The sequence below is a fragment of the Takifugu rubripes genome, chromosome 5 (assembly GCF_901000725.2).
Source record: "Takifugu rubripes chromosome 5, fTakRub1.2, whole genome shotgun sequence".
NCBI classification, from domain to species: domain Eukaryota; kingdom Metazoa; phylum Chordata; class Actinopteri; order Tetraodontiformes; family Tetraodontidae; genus Takifugu; species Takifugu rubripes.
In genome coordinates, this window is record NC_042289.1 from 12,683,339 (window position 1) to 12,702,402 (window position 19,064).

Consider the following 19,064-nt stretch of genomic DNA (forward strand, 5'->3'; position numbering starts at 1 on the left):
AAAATGCTCATTTTGCAGCGCAAACGCAGGATGCGTGGTTGCTGTATGAGACCACAACACGTTTAAATATCACTTGACGTGCACAAGGAGATGCTGCAGCTTCAAACAAAGAAATGTTAAATATTTTCTATAAATTAAAAGATCTGTGCCAAGCTCAAGTGTGTAATTGAATCTTCAGGGGGTCTTGTTTATTGCTTTAATTCTTTCACTTAATTTTTTTTAGCACACCTCCAAATGTTTTAAGCCTACTTCATGCTGTGTAAAATATTAGAAAAGTCTGCCCTAAAGTACAGAAGCAGACTGCAACATGCAGTTCGCCGCTCTACCTCTAGGGGGCGCAACGTCAGTTCCTGTGCCCGTAATTTGTACTTTCTTTAGATTCGGTTGGGAAACGCAGATTCAAACGTACTTTTTAAGCATACAAAACAAAGACATCTTTAATAAACGGTCGTTCGGCATATTAAAGCACACTTTATCCCTCATTATTTTTAACTTTATAAATGCCAAACAGAGAGTTAGGATTTAATTTCCAGTTGGGGTTTGTGGAGAAAGTGCCGATCGGAAACGGCAGCCTGCATTCGCGTACGCTGATGGAGAACAGGCGAGGTTTTCAGGTTGGTTACGCGATGGCGGCTCTCTGAACAATATAGGTATTTCTAAAGGAAAGCAGTGGCTTTGACGGGAGGAAAAGCGCGTTACTGCATCGTCGGAGTGTCGGAATGATAGCGGCACCGATTTGACTGGCCGGATTTGCGTAAGTGCGGAGTCGGAGATGTGTGTTTTCTGTGAGGGAGCCTGTGTTTTTCTTGTTCGTCTCCCGGGCCTGGCTGGAGCTGCCTACACTTGAGCGGCGGGCTGCTACTTTCGGATGAGCGGGCAGTAGGTTTTGTTGCGGTGGGGTTTAATTGTGGGCAAATTTGGAGCTATGCGGGTCGGTCGGTGTGCAACGCATGACGCACAACACACACGGAACCGATATGTGGTGTTTACGCGGGCGGAAGGGCAACACGATTAGAACCCCAACTGTTAATGCGATGCTTTTGCTAGTTAGCATTAGCCAGCGGGTGCGTTAACTTGCAATAGCTAAAGGAGTGCACAGCCTGTAGTATTTATACTTTGTCGGTCGTGATCCTAACGATTTCCATGTTCCCCACGGACGAGTTTGGAGCATAAATGCTGCTATCGTGAAGCGCCCGGAAACGGTGTGTTTGTTTTATGCTGGTGCAGCTAGCAAGTTGCTATCCGAACTAATTGGCCAGTGACGTAACACGTCTCATTGTTTTGACAAGACGCAGCATCTTGGCTAACGCTACGTGCATCGCGGCTATTATGGTTATTTTCCTCCTTCTAGGCGCTTCCGAGACAATAATGACAGGCAGCGGTTGGTGAAGTTTATGCGGTGCCGTGTGTGATGTGACGCAGGTCGTTGTTTGGTTACCGTGGAGTCAGTTTAGCAGATGTGCCGGAGTTTGTCTGTCACCGCAGCAGCAGTAGGGATCAATATTTGGCTAAAACAGGCCGTCTTCTCAAGCTGCGCTGTGTTGTGCCCGAGGTTCCGGAGACCCCTGGGTGATGGTTTCCCTGTCGGTCCCAGTTGTAGGATGGATCCAGACGGTGGGGCAGAAACACAGAAAGCTGTCAGTTTGCAGTGGAAGAGCTACAAACTTGTCCAGGACCCAATCATCCGCCGGGTCTCACAGAAGATCTACCGATACGATGGAGTGCATTTCAGCGTGCCAGTAAGCTCATTTCCACGTTCTTTAAAGTTGGCACATTCACGTCCAAAAACAAAATGCTCGGGCTACAGTTTTTACAATATTTCAGGACTCTGGATTTCCTCCCGTGGGCGACTTGCGGGACCCGAGACCCCGGAGATTATGGTCCAGGTATGCAGAATTATCCTTGCCAGTGCCAAAATTTAAGGTAAGAATCCCCAGGAAGAGGTACTTTCTCCCGTTTCCGTCTGTCGGATTTATTTCTAACGTCATTTCTCTTCTGACAGCTCGATGAGTTTTACGTGGGCCCTATTCCTCTCAAGGAGGTGACATTTGCTCGACTCAATGACAACATTAAAGAGCCTTTCCTGGCAGACATGTGTGCCAAGTTCGGGGAGGTGGAAGAGATGGAAATTTTGTTTCACCCCAAGACCAAGAAGCACTTGGGCTTGGCTCGGGTGTTGTTCACCAGCACCAGAGGTGCCAAGGACACGGTCAAACAGCTGCACAATACCTCCGTCATGGGTAACATCATTCATGCTCAGCTCGATATTAAAGGTAAGCTCACACTCATAATCTGCTGCGTTTCCATCCAATCATCTCGAGGTGAAACGTATGTAAACGTTATTAACGACACATTATTTTCCTCATTGCCTCTCTTTGACCCAGGCCAACAGAGGCAGAAGTATTATGACCTGATAGTAAATGGGTCATACACTCCTCAAACGGTGCCCTTGGGAGGCAAAGCCTTGGCGGACAGCGTCCAGCCCCAGACCCCGACGCAGCCAACGTCCGACACGGTACTGTACCCCAACGAAATCGGTGTATCGCAGGTTATTGGCCGTTTTCTGAAGTTTTATCCCATTTGAAGTAAAATAGGCCGCCGCTAAAACCTTCAAACCTTCTGTTCACGTGTGCAGTCGTCAGATATCCGGCGTCGGCTCTCCAGCGACCTGGCTGTTTTGGCAGCAGGTGTCCAAGCGCTCACATCAGGAAATGCTACCCCTTGCTCTGGGGATACTGGTTACAGCGATCAGCGTCTGGACACACCCACTCCCCCCATTACAGGCGCCGCCGTTTCGTCTCAGGGAGGTGGAGGAACACCTTACAGCTCCAGATCTGGGACTCCTTTTTCCCAAGATTCAGGCTACACCGGTGGCAGGTTAATGTCTAAAGTGTAGAGCGATTGGTTTATAATTCCTCAGCATGTTTTTTAGCATATTTCTCACATTTCGCTTGGAGCCTTGAACGGGTAGCTTAAAAAAAAACAACTTGTTGCGTGTCTTGTAGGCATCCTGGTTACAACAGCAGCACTTTGGGCAGCGGTTACCCACCTCAGGACATGCTACCTTCCTCCTCCTCATCCTCCGCAGTCTCATCCACAGTTGGAGGATACAAAGTGTCTCGCTACTCTGAGGATGCACAGGAACCGTCGGTGTATCACCGAGGTCGGCCCATGTACCCACCCACCCCATCATACCGTCCCAGTGAGCCACCGTGCTTCCCCCCATACCCTAACTTTGCAGGCCCTGGGCCACACATCACACACCACTCGCCCATGCCCCCGCCACCTCTCTCCAACCAGTACGACCAGCCCCTTATGTCAGACAGAGACTGGGAACGCGACAGAGAATCTGGGGGGCGCTACAGTTCTGGGGGGATTGGCCCGAGAAGGTCGTCCTACCATCACCAGCAAGACATAAACTCTTCCTCTAAGTACCATTCCCATCATTCCCATCACCACTCGGATCGCAGGGATGAAAGGGGCTACCGACGAGACAGCTTGGGCTCCCGATCCGGCGAACACAGCCACCACAGACATCGGAACCACCACCACTCTCACAACCACCACGGCAGCAGCAGCCGCAGGCGAAGCAGCCACGACAGGGACAGAGACCGCGACAGAGACCGGGACCGGGATCGGGACAGAGAGAGGGAGAGGGATCGGGACAGGGACAGGGACAGCGACTACTCCAACAGCTCTGACCCAAGGTACAATTCAAACTCTTACCGGTCTTCGTCCAACAGCATGTCTCCTCCCCCCTCCTCCTACTCCACATACTCATCTTCCAAAGAGCCTGCACCAGCCCTTCCTCAGGGATTGGACGTTTCGAGCCATGTCGGGGGCACAAACTCCGCCGAGAGAGGCTCTCTACCTCCAGTAAGCGCTGATAAATCTGGTCAGCACGGCGCTCTGCCCCCGCCTCCCCCGCCCCCGCCTCCTCTCCCACCAGCCTCAGTCATTGCAGCAGCGGTAGCCGACACACTCGGGACGCTGGACTTCAACCAAGACAACGCGCCCCACGGCGAGCAGTGGACAAAACCTAAGCGCCGTCCAAGCACACCACCTGCACCGCCAAAGACACCCCCACCTTCCTCTCCGCCCCACACATCTGTTGCTTCCTCCTCCAACTCCCCCTCCTCTACCTCTCTTCCACACCACCTTCCCTCCTCCTCCAGCTCTCCGCTTCCTGCTCAGCGTGACTCGTCCTCCCCAGAGCCCGATTCGACCAATGAGAGCCTACCATTCGTCTACCACAGCGGCAGCCTTGACTCTCGCATCGAGATGCTCCTAAAAGAACAAAAGGCTAAATTCTCTTTCCTCGCTTCCGATGAGGAAGACGAGGAAGACCGCAGAGAGGAGAGACTCCGGGGCTCACGGGGGGATGGCCGAGAGGGACGGGGTGGGTCGGGCGAGGGGGCGGGACAGCAGAAAGTTGGCGGCGAAGAAGGAGAAGTTGGAGACAAGGAGCAGAGGCGAAAAGGGGAAAGAGAAAGAGAAGGGCACCGAGGGAAGAAGGAGGGAGAAGGTAGGAAGAGTCCACCTGTTCTTACTGCAGCCGCCGCGTCCTCTTCTACCTTTTCCACCAATGTCCCAGAGGAGTCCGACCCTCAGGCTGTCCCCCCTGGATCTGTAGCTCCTAAGGAGGATTCTCCAAAGGCCAGTGCTGTTGAAACACCGAGCGTGGCAGCAGCGCACACGCCACCGTTCAACGGAAAGACTCAGGTAACTCGGTTCCCTTTATTTGCCTAAAATGTGGCTCTTTTTCAACATTGAGTGGCAGTGGTGATTAACATCGTTGTAATCCTTTCTTTTTTTTAGTTAAAAGATTGTGCTCTGCTCTTTCAGGCCTCCCCTCATTCTTCTGGAGAAGACATGGAGATCTCGGACGATGAAGGAGAGACCGCCATAACGACCAGCCACCAGCCCTCGGCAGGATCCTCGCCCTCTTCGTCCCAGGCGGCCGTACCGTCCCAGACAACGGATCCGTCATCCTCACCTCCACCCATTTCTGAGTCCTCACAGCACTTTGGGACCTCCATGCATCCTGCAATGCCTTCTTACCCTCCTCATTTGCCCCCTCCGCCCCCGCCCGGTTACTCCCTCCAGCCCCCGCCTCCCCCAGGGATTCCGCCTCTGCCTCACATGGATCTGCACCCCGAGTATCCCCCTCCAATTCCCCACCAAATGTACGACTATGCCTCCTCCATGGAGCTGATGAACCAGTACAGTGGTGGGACTCCCATGTCCTTCCAAATGCAGACCCACATGCTGAGTCGCCTTCACCAAATGCGGCTGTCGTCAACCAACAACACCCCCGGCCCGGGGGAGGCCGCCACGGCAGACTACTCCTCCTACCATCTGCACTCTATGCCACCACCACATGCACACCACCCCTACATGGACCAAGAGGGAAGCGGTGCAGGTTCTCATTATGACCAAGACCATCGCTACATGCCTCCTCACATGCCCTACCCGTACCCTGACCCCCACAACACTCAAATACCACCCATTCCACACCATGGCATCCCACCTCCCCATACTGGTTGGCCTCCACATGTCCTGCCACCGCACTACACTTCTTACATGCCCCCGCCGGGGTATGGCACCATGCTCCCCGAGGACGGGAGTGAATACAGGGCCCCGGGGGAGGAGCTCCCCCTGCTGGCTGACAATCCGCACGAAGCCACGGTGCAGTTGGCCCTGGCCGCTCTCATCCAGGAAATGAAGAACATCATGCAGAGGGACCTAAACCGCAAAATGGTGGAGAATGTTGCCTTTGCAACTTTTGACGAGTGGTGGGAAAGGAAAGAGACCAAGGCCAAGGTGAGGCGGGAAGCCCCCCCACAGGCGCACTCGTGCAGGGTATCGGGGTCGTTGTGTCATTCAGGTTAAACAAAATGGTTAAAAATGTTCCTGCAGCCTTTCCAGACGATGGTCAGGGGAGTATCCGCCTTACGAGACGATGAGAAGAAAGAGGAAAAGGTCAGCCGCCCTCGGGAGCCTCTCATGTCTCTTTTGGATTGGGCAAAGAGTGGTGGGATGGAAGGATTTTCACTCCGAGGAGCGCTGCGATTACCCTCATTTAAGGTGATTTCTGACCTGCGTCCACATCTCCGCCTTTACATCTGTTACAGTTGTGTTGTTTTTATTCAGCATAGTCGATATCACCTGAATGTAATGACCTCACGTCAAAACTAGATGTGTTAATACGCTCTAATTATGGTTTATTGTTTCATTGACTCGCAGGAACAGATCTAGAAGGTTGATAAATAACAGTTGCTGTATGGGTTTAAAGTGTGTGATCCTGTTGAATGACCGTTTGACGTTGCTCTCCTGTCTTTGGGGGGGTTTTCAGGTGAAAAGGAAAGAGCCTCTGGATCTTGAAGAGGGAGACATGAAACGGCCGCGACCCTCGACCCCACCAGACGAGGACGATGAAGGTTTGGAGCTGAACATAAACCATTCCACATCGTAGATCACCCTGTTCATCGTCTGAACCGTTGACCTGTTTTCCAGCTGCGGAGGGAAGGATACCTGAGGCAGACCGGCGTGGAGCGGCAATGGCCATTAAGAGGAGGAAAAAGAAGCCGAGGAGCCGGAAACCGTGGGAGCTTGGCAGCGAGGGCGAGGAAACATCAGACGGCTCTTCATCGGAAAAGGTGTGTGACAACAGTCCTTGTTTGTGTTTAGCAGGATGAATAAATGTGAGATTCAGAGGGATTTTTATTAGTTATTTTTGACGTTGATCCATCATTTAAGTATCTCGAAAAGCAATATTTCTAAATATGCTTACGAAAGCCGCAGGATTTTGTTAAACGAGAATTAAGCTTTCTGAATCATAATCCTGCTGCTGCCTGCACTGGCCGCTAGGTGGCACCAGTTCACCACAACATTGTTTATACTTGTTTGCAGGATGAGGAAGATGGGAGTGATAAAGACTCTGATGGTAAATCAAAACCTCTAATCCTATTATGGTTATCAATCCCTGTAACAGTAAAGCAGTCAATAAGGACGTTTTTGTTTCATTTTTTAATAGATGCCCTCAGTGCTGAAAGCGATGACGAGAGCCTCTCTTCCTCTTCTGAGGGCTCTTCCTCATCAGAGTCCTCATCCTCTTCATCGTCTGAAGATGAAGAGGAAGGAGAGAGAGCTGATAGTGTGGACAGTATGGATGAGTCGACTATGGACAGCACGACTGACAGGTATGTGGTTCTAATTGGGTCTGGTGTTTTTATTCCAGCTGAGTTAAACCATCTCATACCGTTTTGGAGTCTTTATTGCTGTTTCAGTGCTTTTTTTTCTTGTTCTTTCTTCCCCTCAGAGAAAAGCTGTCCTCGGGCTCTCTGGCTCGGCTCAAAACAGGTCAGTCTTACGACTTTATTGACTACAATTCACAAATGATTTTATATACCACAGAGTCTTATCATACGTCTCGTGCTGAATACACCACTATAGAGACCGTGAACACAACCAACCCTGAACAGAAACAGTCATTTCCCTTGGAGTTGTGTTGGCTGGAGCACTTTCTGCCACATCAGTCCAACTGTTGTTTTGGGTCTGCTTTGTTAATCACATTCTGTTCTGGTGGAGTCACCCCTCTCTCTCTCTCTCTCTCACAGATGAAGCTAAAACCAGTAAAGCAGAGACGGCAGCACCTCCCAAGCGTCCGTCATCGCCACCGTACCCTCGCCCGTCATCCCCCGTCGTTCTCGTCCCCCCTCTTAAGAAACGCAGGAAGACGGTCTCGTTCTCCACAGCGGAACACGACAGTAAAACGCCTTTGCCAGCAGCGCCTCTGTCGCCATCTCCCCAGGTTCTGGGTGAATCTGCCCTCTCCTCCGGCAGGTCCACAGAATCCCCCGCCCCCCCAGTTCGCCCCACTCAAGGCATTCAGCTCCTTCCCTTTGCTTCCAAACCAGGTGAAGGCAATGCCCTCATTGTACCCTCGCCAGGACGAAACCAAAACGCCGACGAGTCCAAAAAGGTTGTTTCTCCTCAGACGAGCCTCGCCAAGGCTTCTGGGAAACGTGCTGCGGGCAAAGACTCCGGCAGATCTTCTGCTCCTCCTCTTATGGTGTGCCGCACTGTACAGAACCTCCCCCTTGACCACGCGTCCATGTGCAGGATGGCCTTTGAGGAGGCTCCACTTCCAACTCCCGTCAACAAACGGTCCAGAGGCCGGCCTCGGACGACCAGCTTGTCTGCTTCTTCCTGTCACTCCCTCAGGGAGGAAGATGATGAGGAGGAAAGCGAGCAGAGGTTGAGACTCAGAGAGCAAATGGGGGCATCGAGCCTCCTGCAGCTCGCCTCAGCTTCCACTGCTGATCTGTCAGTGTTGGCTGACGTGGCCTTGAAAATGGACCCTGACGCAGGGGACTCGGAGGAGACGGAGACGTCGGACGAGGCCGAGGAGCAGAAGATGGAAGAGAGTCTCTTCTCACCAGAGTCACTCGCTTCGGTCGTCAGTCCTGAGGGTGTAATTGTCCTCATGGAGCACAACTACTGCAAACCCCCAGTTCCCACGACGCCCTCCGGCACCAAAAGGACGTCCGCCAAAGACTCTGTGTTGCTCCCAGCAGACCTCAACACTATTTCTGGTGTGCTCGAAGCACCAGAGGAGGTCATCGGTGAGGCGGTACCATCGAGAGGAGAAGCAGAATACCTGCCTACAGCAGGGGTGCTGTGTGAGGCCGAGGACACCCCTCTCCCTCCGTCCTCGAAGAAGAGCGCAGCTGGCAGGGATTTGGAGCTTGAAAAGGACATCAGCAAAAAGCGGAGAAGAAAAGATAAAGAAAACCTGGAGGTCCACCCGAAAAAACAGAAAGAAACACAGGTCAAGAAGCAGGCGAAACGGAAACTACAGGTGGGCGGGAGAGTTTGGTTTGGCATGTCGTATGTATCGGCATTGGTGTTTACACTGAATCATGAAATATACACACACCTAAATGTTGTCACTCTCTAAAGCGACTTTGTGACGGTGCTGCTCCTCTGCTCCTGTGCAGGACTCCGATTTGGAGGAAGATGTCGACGTCGAAGAGCTGGAGTCTGGAGAGCTGACCAGCACGGACACAGAGGACGAGGCAGTGGAAGAGCTGAGGAAGAGCGAACGCCTCTTCCTGCAGGAGGCGGGGCTAACGACGGCCCACAGGTGGCCCAAACCCGTCCCGGCACCTCAACCGCCGGCTCTGAAGTACGACAGCCGCAGCGAGTTCGAGGAGATGACCATCCTGTACGACATCTGGAACTCGGGGCTGGATGGCGAAGACCTGATGCTGCTGAAGAGGACGTACGAAAAGCTGCTGCAAGACGACCACACCTCCGACTGGCTCAACGACACCCACTGGGTCAACCACACTGATATCCTTCACACGCGCCACCTCCATGCCCTGTATTGAATTCATTGTGTGCTGGATCATGAGTCCAGGTGCCAGGTTTTGTGTCGCTCTTTCCCTTGACCTCCGGGCTCCACTGACCAACTTGCCCAACCCTCGGCGTAAGAAGAAGAACGGCGGCGGGCAGCTCCGGGAGCACGTCACCGGGTGTGCCAGGAGCGAGGGCTACTACGCCATCAGTCGCAAGGAGAAGGACGTCTACCTGGACCTGGACCTGCCCGAGCAGGTCATACGAGAGGTGGAGAACGTCGACACCTCGGTAAGAGCGGCCACTTTCCCATTCAACGGGTCTGTGACAAAATTGGGAGAGTTGCTAAAAAACAAACTTAAGGGAAAGTGTGGAAACTTCCCAGATGACCTCCGCCAGAGTTACGCTGGCAACGCCACCCTGACGGGTTGCTGAGCAGCGGTTTGACATTTCCATGGATAAGAGTTGGCGGGAATTAACCGCAGGAGTGTCTCAATACTTGGCCGATTTGTAAGTTTCCACAGGAAAGTTGAGGTGTGGAGCAGTGATACGGCTTTTCCTAACAACAAGAACATCTGTCACTCCTGGTCCACGGTGGAATTCTCTCCGTCGTTCTTCTCATTCAGCTGAAATGAAGCGTCGGAGGTGGATTAGTTAATTTTAGCCTCGGCGCTCATGCAGCGGCGTGCTGCGGAGGGGAAGTATGGGCCGTTATATTTAGCAGGGTTACACATTCTACGCGTCAGAATTGTGTGCATTAAAGTTATGAGCAGGAAAAGCACTGAAGGATAGTTCCAACTGAACTGTCTCTCTAATCGGTCCATGTGGATTCTGTTGGACCCACTCAATCCAGAAGGTCCGTCCGTGGTTGCATCATTGTGAGGTGGCGGTGGGAACACGAGACATTGGGCCCGTTTGCAAACAGCTGCTGCTTTTATTCCGCCGTCATGTGTTCCCACTTGTGCGGGATCCTATTTTCAGATCGGAGGCAACGGGATTCTGCCTCGTTGGTGGATTTAACAGTTGTCCTGATCTCTCCCACCTTGAGCTGGAGCCTCGAACGCGTCTCCAGCGTGAGGCGTCTTTAACCGGTGGAGTTGGAGTTCGGGAGCGAGTGGTGCTGTCGACCTGTCGACCTCTGTCCTGGGGGACAAAGGTCAACACCGGCGTCTGTCTGTCTGATTAGGGGCAGGTCATTGTGTCAAACAGAGGATTGAGGAGCGTTTAAGAAAGTCTTGATGCACCGAGAGCGTCGCCGCCTTCTTCCTCCTTCTCTTTTTCTGCCCCACTTCCCACTAACTGCTTTGCCCTTCAGCCCCCACCTCACACGTGGCCGCTGGACGTCAAGGTCAACGCCGTTTCACGACTCTTCTGTAGTTGAAGGCCACGCGATAACGCTTTGATAAGAGCCTTTGCCCTCTGTGTCTTGTCAGGGAGCCAATCGGGTGTTATCGGAGAGACGGTCGGAGCAGCGCCGCCTCCTCACGGTCATTGGAACCACGGCCGTCATGGACTCTGACCTGCTGAAGCTAAATCAACTGAAGGTAGAGGCCGTTGAAGCCCCACTCTAAAGTTTTTATACGCTGATTAAAAAGGTTCCTCGTGTCTTTCTTTACACGTCTGCCCTTTTTTTCTTTTTCTTTTTTTCTAGTTCCGGAAGAAGAAGCTGCGGTTCGGTCGCAGCAGGATCCACGAGTGGGGCCTTTTCGCCATGGAGCCCATCGCAGCTGACGAAATGGTCATCGAGTACGTGGGTCAGAACATCAGACAGGTACCGCCCCCCCCCCCCCCCCCCGCCCCCCCCCGTTCTTGTGTAGCGCCTGCGCCCAGAGGCTCCCGGTGCTCAAACCGGTGTTTGTGTGTCACGTGACCAGATGGTGGCGGACAACCGCGAGAAGCGCTACGCGCAGCAGGGCATCGGCAGCAGCTACTTGTTCCGAGTGGACCACGACACCATTATAGACGCCACCAAGTGTGGCAACCTGGCGCGGTTCATCAACCACTGCTGCACCGTGAGTGACCCCCTCTCGCCCCCTCTAGCCCCGCCCCCGCCGACCGCCGCTCACCCGTGTCCCTTTGGTTTGTTCTTCCAGCCCAACTGTTACGCCAAGGTGATCACGATAGAGTCCCAGAAGAAGATCGTGATCTACTCGAAGCAGGCCATCGCCGTCAATGAAGAAATCACCTACGACTACAAGTTCCCTCTGGAGGAGAACAAGATCCCGTGCCTGTGTGGAACGGAGAACTGCCGAGGAACGTTGAACTAGAACGTTACATCCGGCCCCAGATACCCCCCCCCACAACCCAACCCCCCCCGTTACACAGAAACACACGTTTGCACTTTGACACACGTTTTTTTTTTTTTTTAACCTTTCTCGGAAGGGTTGCGTTGACTGTCGTGCAAGAAAACTCGGAGGGGGCGTGGCCTATTCTCTCAGACACAGAGGTAATGCATTCCAGCAGGAGTCAAACCTGTGTCGGCGTGTAAACGAAGGCACAGAAAACACAAACGACAGATAAACATCCTGCTCCACATCCCGCTCGGCCAAACACGAACATCCGCACATCGGCAACGCACAGGAATAACGGAGAAATTCAGGGTTTTTAAACACGCCGGCGGCCACCGTCGGCTCCTTCGGGCCATGCGGCACTTCCTCGTGTGAGTTCTGTTCTGTTCTGTTCTACCCCGACTCTCGCGGTGGCTCGCCGCCTTTCTCGCGCGGAATTCGCCGACCCCCGATTTCCCGCCGCGCCCCCACGGCTCCGCCCCCAACCTGAGAGGGAATTCCTACGACCTGTTTTACCCCAGCGTGAAGATGCGTTCGTGTGTAGATAAATGTTGGGGTTTTTTTTGTTTTTTTACGCGAGCGCCCGATTTTTCATCCGGGACGACCGACGTTTGTTCCTTTCGGGTGGCGTCCGTCGGCGATCGGCCGCTCCTTCTTCGCTTTCTCCGAGATAGTCCGAGTTCTTTTCCCGGCCCCGACTCCCACAGGTGGGTAGAAACAACCGCTGTTGCTCTGTTTTAAGAAACACCTTCTTTTGGGTTTTAGTTCAACAAAGACCCTGTTTCCCGCCCGCGCTTGCAGAACACGTGGCCCCTCCCCCAACGCCGTCGTTCTAATGTTTGCTGTGTGGCAGGAAGGGCTGTGATTGGCTGCGGGCGGTTTGCCGTTTTTATGCCCCTCGTGTCGCCTCTGTGAGCCGTCCAAAGTTTAACGTTCATTTCCGACCTCTGGGTGGGTTTTTGTTTTTGTCCCCTCTCCCTTGGAAATGTGTAAGATGTGTTGGGTTATTTTTCATTTCCGTTGTCGTCGTTGATGTTGTAGTGAAAAGCCTTTTCATTACAAACTGACCCTTTTTTAATACAGGACAAAAAGATGAAAGGAAAAAAAATAGAGCGTACGTGTAAATATTGTAGAGGTGTTTGTTTCTCGTAGAAACACACTGATTTCAGCTGTAAATATGTTGTTCTTTTTCCTTTCTCCATGAGGAGGAAACCTGTACATACCTTCCATTCATTTATTTTTTATTGTTTTCTCCTTTTAATTTGGTTATTTTAATATTATTTGCAATATTTCTCTTGTATTAATGAGTTGAACCCTTTATTAATGGTGCATTAAAATATTTTTTAAATAAAAAAAAAGAACCCTTTTTTCTTCGCCTGCGTCTCGCGAACGTCACTAGAAACCCTGAGCGGCGCTTCGGCAGGAAGGAGAAAAAAAGCGATTTCCTCAGTTGCAGAGGGTGTGTTACGTCTGTGCACCTTTTCCTGCCTTGTGAAACAGACCGGTGTCCGAAAACCTGACAGATTTCTGTCATTTGCACCCACCCTCAAAGTTCTGTCTGTCACATATCAAAGAGATGTTGCTGTTGATGCTGTTAATGGTCGGTTGGTGCCGGTAAATGTGCGGTATAAGAGCAAATCAGCTCTGAAAAGTGAGTAACAGGAAGAAACCTCAGACAGACCCAGCTGGAGTGTGTTGAAATTCGCTCTGGATGACCTGCTGGTGTCCCCTGCAGCCTGTTATATTGTGACACGGCTTATTTTATTAAAGATTCTCACCTTTAAAACGGGGGCTGCTTTGGCGGTCCTGGAGATTATCTCAATATTTTGATGCCACCCAGCGGGGGGTATTTCTGACGGGCAGAAAACTAGCTGGTGAAACCAGATGCAGCAAATTTCGCAACACTAATACTTTGTGTAAATAGGAAGATTATTTTCTTGGAAAAATATTGAAGCAAACAACATTTCAAGGTTATTATCAGGGTTTGATAACTGGTTCTTCGGGTGTTCCTTTCTCGAGTCTTAGTCTAAATCTTTGGTTCGGCTCTTATTTTCTGCAGTTTCCAGTGCAGCTGCATATGTGCAGATGTTCGGTTCTTCTTTTTCTAAATAAAAGACTCGCCTCAAGCAGAGAAGCATTTTTAGCCTCCACAAAGATTAGTGACTCAAAGAACTTCAGTTTGTTCTAATTTCTCCTTTTCTTTTCATACTTGTCTTTTCCCATGATCAACATTCACAAATTTTATATGGACTTGGGTCGGGTTTTTTTACGGTGTGACGTGGGCGTTACGCGCGTCCCACGCACATATAAGAGCCGCATCGCTCGGCTGCTGCTGCAGTTGCAGCGAGTCTGTCGTGCTGCGTTCAGGGCCCTCCGAGCGAGTCCCGACGGCAGCGTTTCCGTGAGAGCAGCTTCGAACCGCAGCGCCGCAGCATGTCTGACAACCGTCCGGGTCTCGTCTACCTCATCACCGGAGGTTCGGGCTTCCTGGGAAAGCACCTGGTCCGGCTTTTGCTGGAGAAGGAGGACAAACTGACGGAGATTCGGGTCTTCGACAAATCCCCCGATCCGCGGATGAACGAACTCAGCACAGGTGAGAAGAACCTCCGGATGTTGCCTTCATGACCACTTTAATCCATCCACAACACGTTTATAATCTCAGGAGAGTCGCTGGTCACATATATTATGATCGAATAGATGGCTCCCCCGCCCCCAGAAAGTAATTTAAATTCCGATATATGTTAATTATACTCTGCTTTGAGGTTTCAGTCTAATTCCTGGATATTTTGCTGTTTTAGAACAAACCCAGTGCACTATTCTGAACTCTGTTTTTTAGCTGACATCTGCTTGGGGAAGGAAAAAAAGTGTGACATTGGTTTCCCCCGTGGTTTGTGGGTCATTCTGCAGAGAGGACAGCTGTAACCAGGATAGGCGACTCCCTTATATATCCTGCAGCAGGGTAGATCTTATAACCTCTCACTTATCCGGCCTGAGCATGGGCGTGTTTTCCGTTGTTTTATTTTATTTAGTAATGAAGGGAAAAGAAAAACATTCCTTTTCAGCCAGACACAATTTCTTTTATGGAAATAAGGTGACCAAGAACAACAGCATTGTTGTCCCGTCAGGAATGGGGCCGCAGCCGAAGCCTCGGTGGAAAACTGCTTTGTTCGGCTTTCAATGGTTATTGTTGCTGCGCAATTTGAGGACCAGGGAGAGACCAGGAACTGGAGAGATCCGTATCGGCTGCCTGTGGCGAAAGCCCCGGAATAAAGGGTTTTAGGATGCAGATGAGCCTCTGCCTTTGGTCACGTTGCCACCGAGCCTGGTCGTTCTTTAACTTGTTCAAAAGTCCAGCTCCTTTACATTTCTGGGTGGGTCCTTGTTATCAGCACTGAGAAGAGCCGAGATAATCAACACAAGAACGACCTTTGTGGACAAGAACAACTCGACATATAGGCACAGGAAGGACCTGTGCCTATATGTCGAGTTGTTCTTTTCTGAGACCTACTGAGTGATCCATTTTAGAAGCTAATGTGTAACTTGTGAGGAAATCTGCCCCTTTTCAGGAAGACTTGTTTTGATGGACATTCTGTCCCCCTCAGAGAAAACAAAGGTGGAGGTCATTCAGGGGGACATCACGGACTACAGCGGCGTGCTGGAGGCCTCCCGCGGCGTTGACGTCATCATCCACACGGCCAGCTTGGTGGACGTTTGGCACAAAATCCCGGACTCCCTCATCTACTCCGTCAATATCAATGGTGAGACTCCCGCAGAGCTGTCCGGGAAAATGTCAGGGATGGCGAGGAAACCTCACTCACATCCGGGATGCCACAGACCGGAGGAAACAAGCTGCAGCTGTGGGGGAGTTTCAAGGACTTCTATCAGCTGGTGGTTTACATTTTGCAGGACGCTGTTGCGTAACATCAAAGGGACATCTGTGGAAGAGAGGGTTCCTGAAATGAAAACACAATTAAAATCTCAATGTCCTTGAATTGATTTGAGATTTAGAAGCAGATCTTGTCTATAAATATGGCTGATTTGGTGTTAGACACCAGCATTGAGGCTCATCTCAAACTGCAGGTATTTGGTAATGAAACAGCACCTCCCTCCCTTTAGTAATAACCTGTAATTACATGTTAGTTGGCCCATTAAAGGGACAGATGTGTGTTTGTCTCACTCCAGCCTGTACGTGCTTGCGCGTATGCAAACGTAGCATTGGGGCTACAGTAATAGACCATAATTACCATCTCAGACGAGGACGCCTTCGATTCTCCTCTGCCTGCTTTAACTCCAGGACTGCTGGCAGAGGAGAAACAAAGGAACACAACTGGCGAGCGTCTGTCCTGGCGCCATGTGATTCAGCAACGGGGCGGAAGGTGTTTACGCCATCAGCCAGCTGTCAGAGTCAGCTGCAGTGTGGTGCCGTCACAGCCGCCTCGCCCCTTTTCCCCTATAGTCGATCCCTTTTATGGACAGAGAAATGTCACGTCTGAATGCGATTCAGAGGCTCCAAGTCTCCAAATCTCAAGTGGAAAATGTGGCCAGTCATGGTCATTTGAAGAGCGCGGTTGAGTCAAAATGGCTCCAGTTGAGAAATATCACAGGAATCCAAGGCGTCTCCTCCATCTGTCCGCAGGCTCCCGTCCCGTAAGCCGCTGGGGTCCTTCTAAATCCGCGTTCAGGAGAGATTTTAATGTCAAACAAAATTAAATGAAAATTGAGAGCAGATGGGGGGGGGGGTGTGGTCTTAATCTCCTCTTTCGGGCCAGGTTCCTGTCCCGTGTGTCCAGGCAGACGTCCTCTAGCTCCTAACAACAGTTATGTGCTTCCACAGGAACGGAGAACGTCCTCAGGGCCTGCGTGGAGTGCGGCGTCCCGACCCTGATCTACACGAGCAGCATGCACGTGGTCGGCCCCAACGACAACAAGGATCACTTCATCAGGTGAACCTGCGCTTGACCTCTGACCCCACAGTTCACGTCCGCCGCGTGCAGCTGTGTTGGAATCATCAGCGGGGGAGTTTTAGAGAGCAAATGTGATTTATTATTGTTATTATCGTTCTTAAGCCTCCTCCCAACATTCCGTAATTGCAGATAAGCACTCTGCCTTTTATTTTGAAACAATTCAGCCCTCTGTTGAGGGGCGACCGTCCAATCAAGGAGGACTGGAGCAGACTGCATGAGTCAGAGCTGTGCACGGAAAAAATCAGGCCAAGTGCTGCTTTCAGCAGGAAGTGGGATGATTTCAGATGTCATTAAGACCAGCTTTTACATTTGGGCTCATCTCGTGTTTGTTCGACCATTTAATTGTTTGATATTCAAGCAAATTTCTCTCCTTAAAGGACCGTTTTGAGCCCTCTCCCGCCTCTCCTCCTCCCCGGTTTTTTCCTCTGCGTACCTTGGCTAATTCAAACATTCCTTCTCGGAAAAGTGGCTGCAGAATCTCCTTGTAAACTAAAACTCCTCCGTTTATTCCTCTGACCGTTTGACTCCTCAGGGGCAACGAGGACACGCCTTACGCCGTCTGCCACAGCATGGCCTACCCCCTCACCAAAGCCCAGGCGGAGCAGATGGTGCTGCGAGCCAACGGCACCGAGGTAACCGGCTCGTCCACCGGGGGAGAGACGCAGCGGCGGAATGTAACCTGGCATCTGAATTTAGAGCGTTTGTTTCCTGTCCAGGTCCACGGCGGTAAGCGCATGTACACGTGCGCTCTGCGGCCGACGGGCGTCTACGGCGACGGGGATGAGCTCATCAGGAACTTCTACAAGCAGTGCGTCCAGAGGGGAGGCCTGGTCATCCAAGGTGTCCCGGAGCACATCGAGCACGGACGCGTCTACGCAGGTAAAAAGGAGGCACCTCTGACCTCTGACCCCCCCCCCCCCTCAGATCACATCTGCAGCCCTTCCACCTTGCATTATCTGCTGGCGCTTCCGAACACCCTTCGCTACCGTTGTCATCACCCCTCTCCACCTCCAGAAACACCCGGAAGGACCAAAAGCAGAAGCGGCGTTATCACGCACCAACAACTTCCTGTTACATTGACAAAACAGCTCTTGACACGATTCAGAGATGATTCACAGACCAGTACGACAGCTGGATTAACATGGCCTTTTGCCACGCTGTTGCCGCCCTGTTGTTGTTTACTTGGTGAACTTCGTGCTGCATTAAAGTTAGTCTGCGGCTCGAGAGTCTCAGCGTTAATGCCAAATGTCTGCGGAGCAGAACGTAAGGCGTAAACAGGGGCTATTACAAGTGGACCAGACGATTGCGGCGAGGTGGTTGTGGCGTGTTGTGGCGACTCGCTGCCGCGTCAGTGTGAGGCAACGAACACGCCCGGCTTTATTCATCTCTGGGCATGTGCTGGGCCAGAGGTTACGTCAGGTTTTCCTGACGCTCTCCTCCCTCGGGCTCTTTTGTGTAGAACTGTTTGTGTTGCAGGGAAGCTTTCGCCCCCTCTCACGACCTCCGTCCTCCTGCTTTCAGGAAATGTGGCGTGGATGCACATCCTGGCAGCCCGGGCTCTGAGGGAGCGCCCGGAGACGCTGGGCGGCGAAGCCTTCTACTGCTACGACGAATCACCTTACAAAAGCTACGAGGACTTCAACATGCAGTTCCTGTCCACCTTCAACTTCCGGAGGCTCCGCATCCCCCTGCTGATCCTGTGGTTCCTCGCCATTGTCAACGACATCCTGCGCTGGATACTGAGCCCCGTCTACGCCTTCACGCCGCTGCTGAACCGCTACACCTACGCCACCGTGAGCACCTCCTTCACGGTGAGCACGGACAAAGCCTTGCGTCACTTCCAGTACCGCCCGCTGTACAGCTGGGACCAGTGCAAAGCGCGCACGCAGGAATGGGTCGAATCGTTCGCTGAGGGTAAAGACAAAGGCCTCTGACACGAGAAGCCTCCGAGGAGGACGGACCAAGGACAAATGAAGGACGAATCTGTCCTCCGGTGTTCAATAAACGGGCAGAGATATTTAGGGTTAAACGCCGCTGCGTCTTTGATGCTCAAATCAAAGAACAAATCAAAGCGTTTGTTTGATTTCTCGTTATTACGGATCCTTTTGTTTCAGCGCGTCACACATGCTTGACAGATGTTAACACACGTTCACACACACTCACTATGGCTGTTGTACTAATTTATATCTATTTTTGCATAATTCTAGATAATATGTTTATAAGGAAACTCTCCGAAATGGTCTTGTTTTGGTCTATGTTTTTAATAAAGAGCTATATTCCACTTGAATCAGAGAAAAGCTTTTTTTTTTCCTCCTCTCAGAACTCATTGGAATGTTCCAGATTCACCACAGTCAATATTTAGAAGTCCTGGAGACCCAACCAGAGTGTGTGTGATCATTGTTTTGTGTACGTCTCGGTATCCACGGAGAATATGACCGTACTAGATTAACCG

At 51.6% G+C, this 19,064-nt stretch overlaps 2 protein-coding genes across 4 annotated transcripts; both read left to right on the forward strand.

Annotated features, from left to right (window-relative positions):
• Positions 1 to 540: 540 nt before the first annotated feature.
• Positions 541 to 12,996, forward strand: setd1a (SET domain containing 1A, histone lysine methyltransferase). 3 transcript variants are annotated; one of them, XM_029836265.1, is made up of 21 exons: positions 541 to 614; positions 1,595 to 1,739; positions 1,825 to 1,923; positions 2,003 to 2,273; positions 2,385 to 2,548; positions 2,636 to 2,877; positions 3,006 to 4,722; positions 4,846 to 5,823; positions 5,920 to 6,087; positions 6,356 to 6,440; positions 6,517 to 6,659; positions 6,913 to 6,946; positions 7,037 to 7,202; positions 7,322 to 7,362; positions 7,620 to 8,863; positions 9,003 to 9,357; positions 9,470 to 9,651; positions 10,794 to 10,904; positions 11,012 to 11,131; positions 11,235 to 11,372; positions 11,454 to 12,996. In XM_029836265.1, exons 2-21 carry the CDS (start codon positions 1,602 to 1,604, stop codon positions 11,625 to 11,627), a joined length of 6,570 nt encoding a protein of 2,189 aa, XP_029692125.1. In that variant the 5' UTR covers positions 541 to 614; positions 1,595 to 1,601; the 3' UTR covers positions 11,628 to 12,996. The 3 variants fall into 3 exon arrangements, with proteins under 3 accessions (XP_029692125.1, XP_029692124.1, XP_029692126.1); XM_029836264.1 differs by having other exon boundaries at positions 570 to 754; XM_029836266.1 differs by having other exon boundaries at positions 570 to 754; positions 2,385 to 2,515.
• A 986-nt stretch (positions 12,997 to 13,982) lies between these two features.
• hsd3b7 (hydroxy-delta-5-steroid dehydrogenase, 3 beta- and steroid delta-isomerase) lies at positions 13,983 to 18,899 on the forward strand. Its single transcript, XM_003964952.3, has 6 exons — positions 13,983 to 14,241; positions 15,251 to 15,406; positions 16,483 to 16,591; positions 17,145 to 17,244; positions 17,329 to 17,491; positions 18,134 to 18,899. The coding sequence occupies exons 1-6, from the start codon at positions 14,082 to 14,084 to the stop codon at positions 18,544 to 18,546; spliced, it is 1,101 nt and encodes a 366-aa protein (XP_003965001.2). The 5' UTR covers positions 13,983 to 14,081; the 3' UTR covers positions 18,547 to 18,899.
• The last annotated feature ends 165 nt before the right edge of the window (positions 18,900 to 19,064 follow it).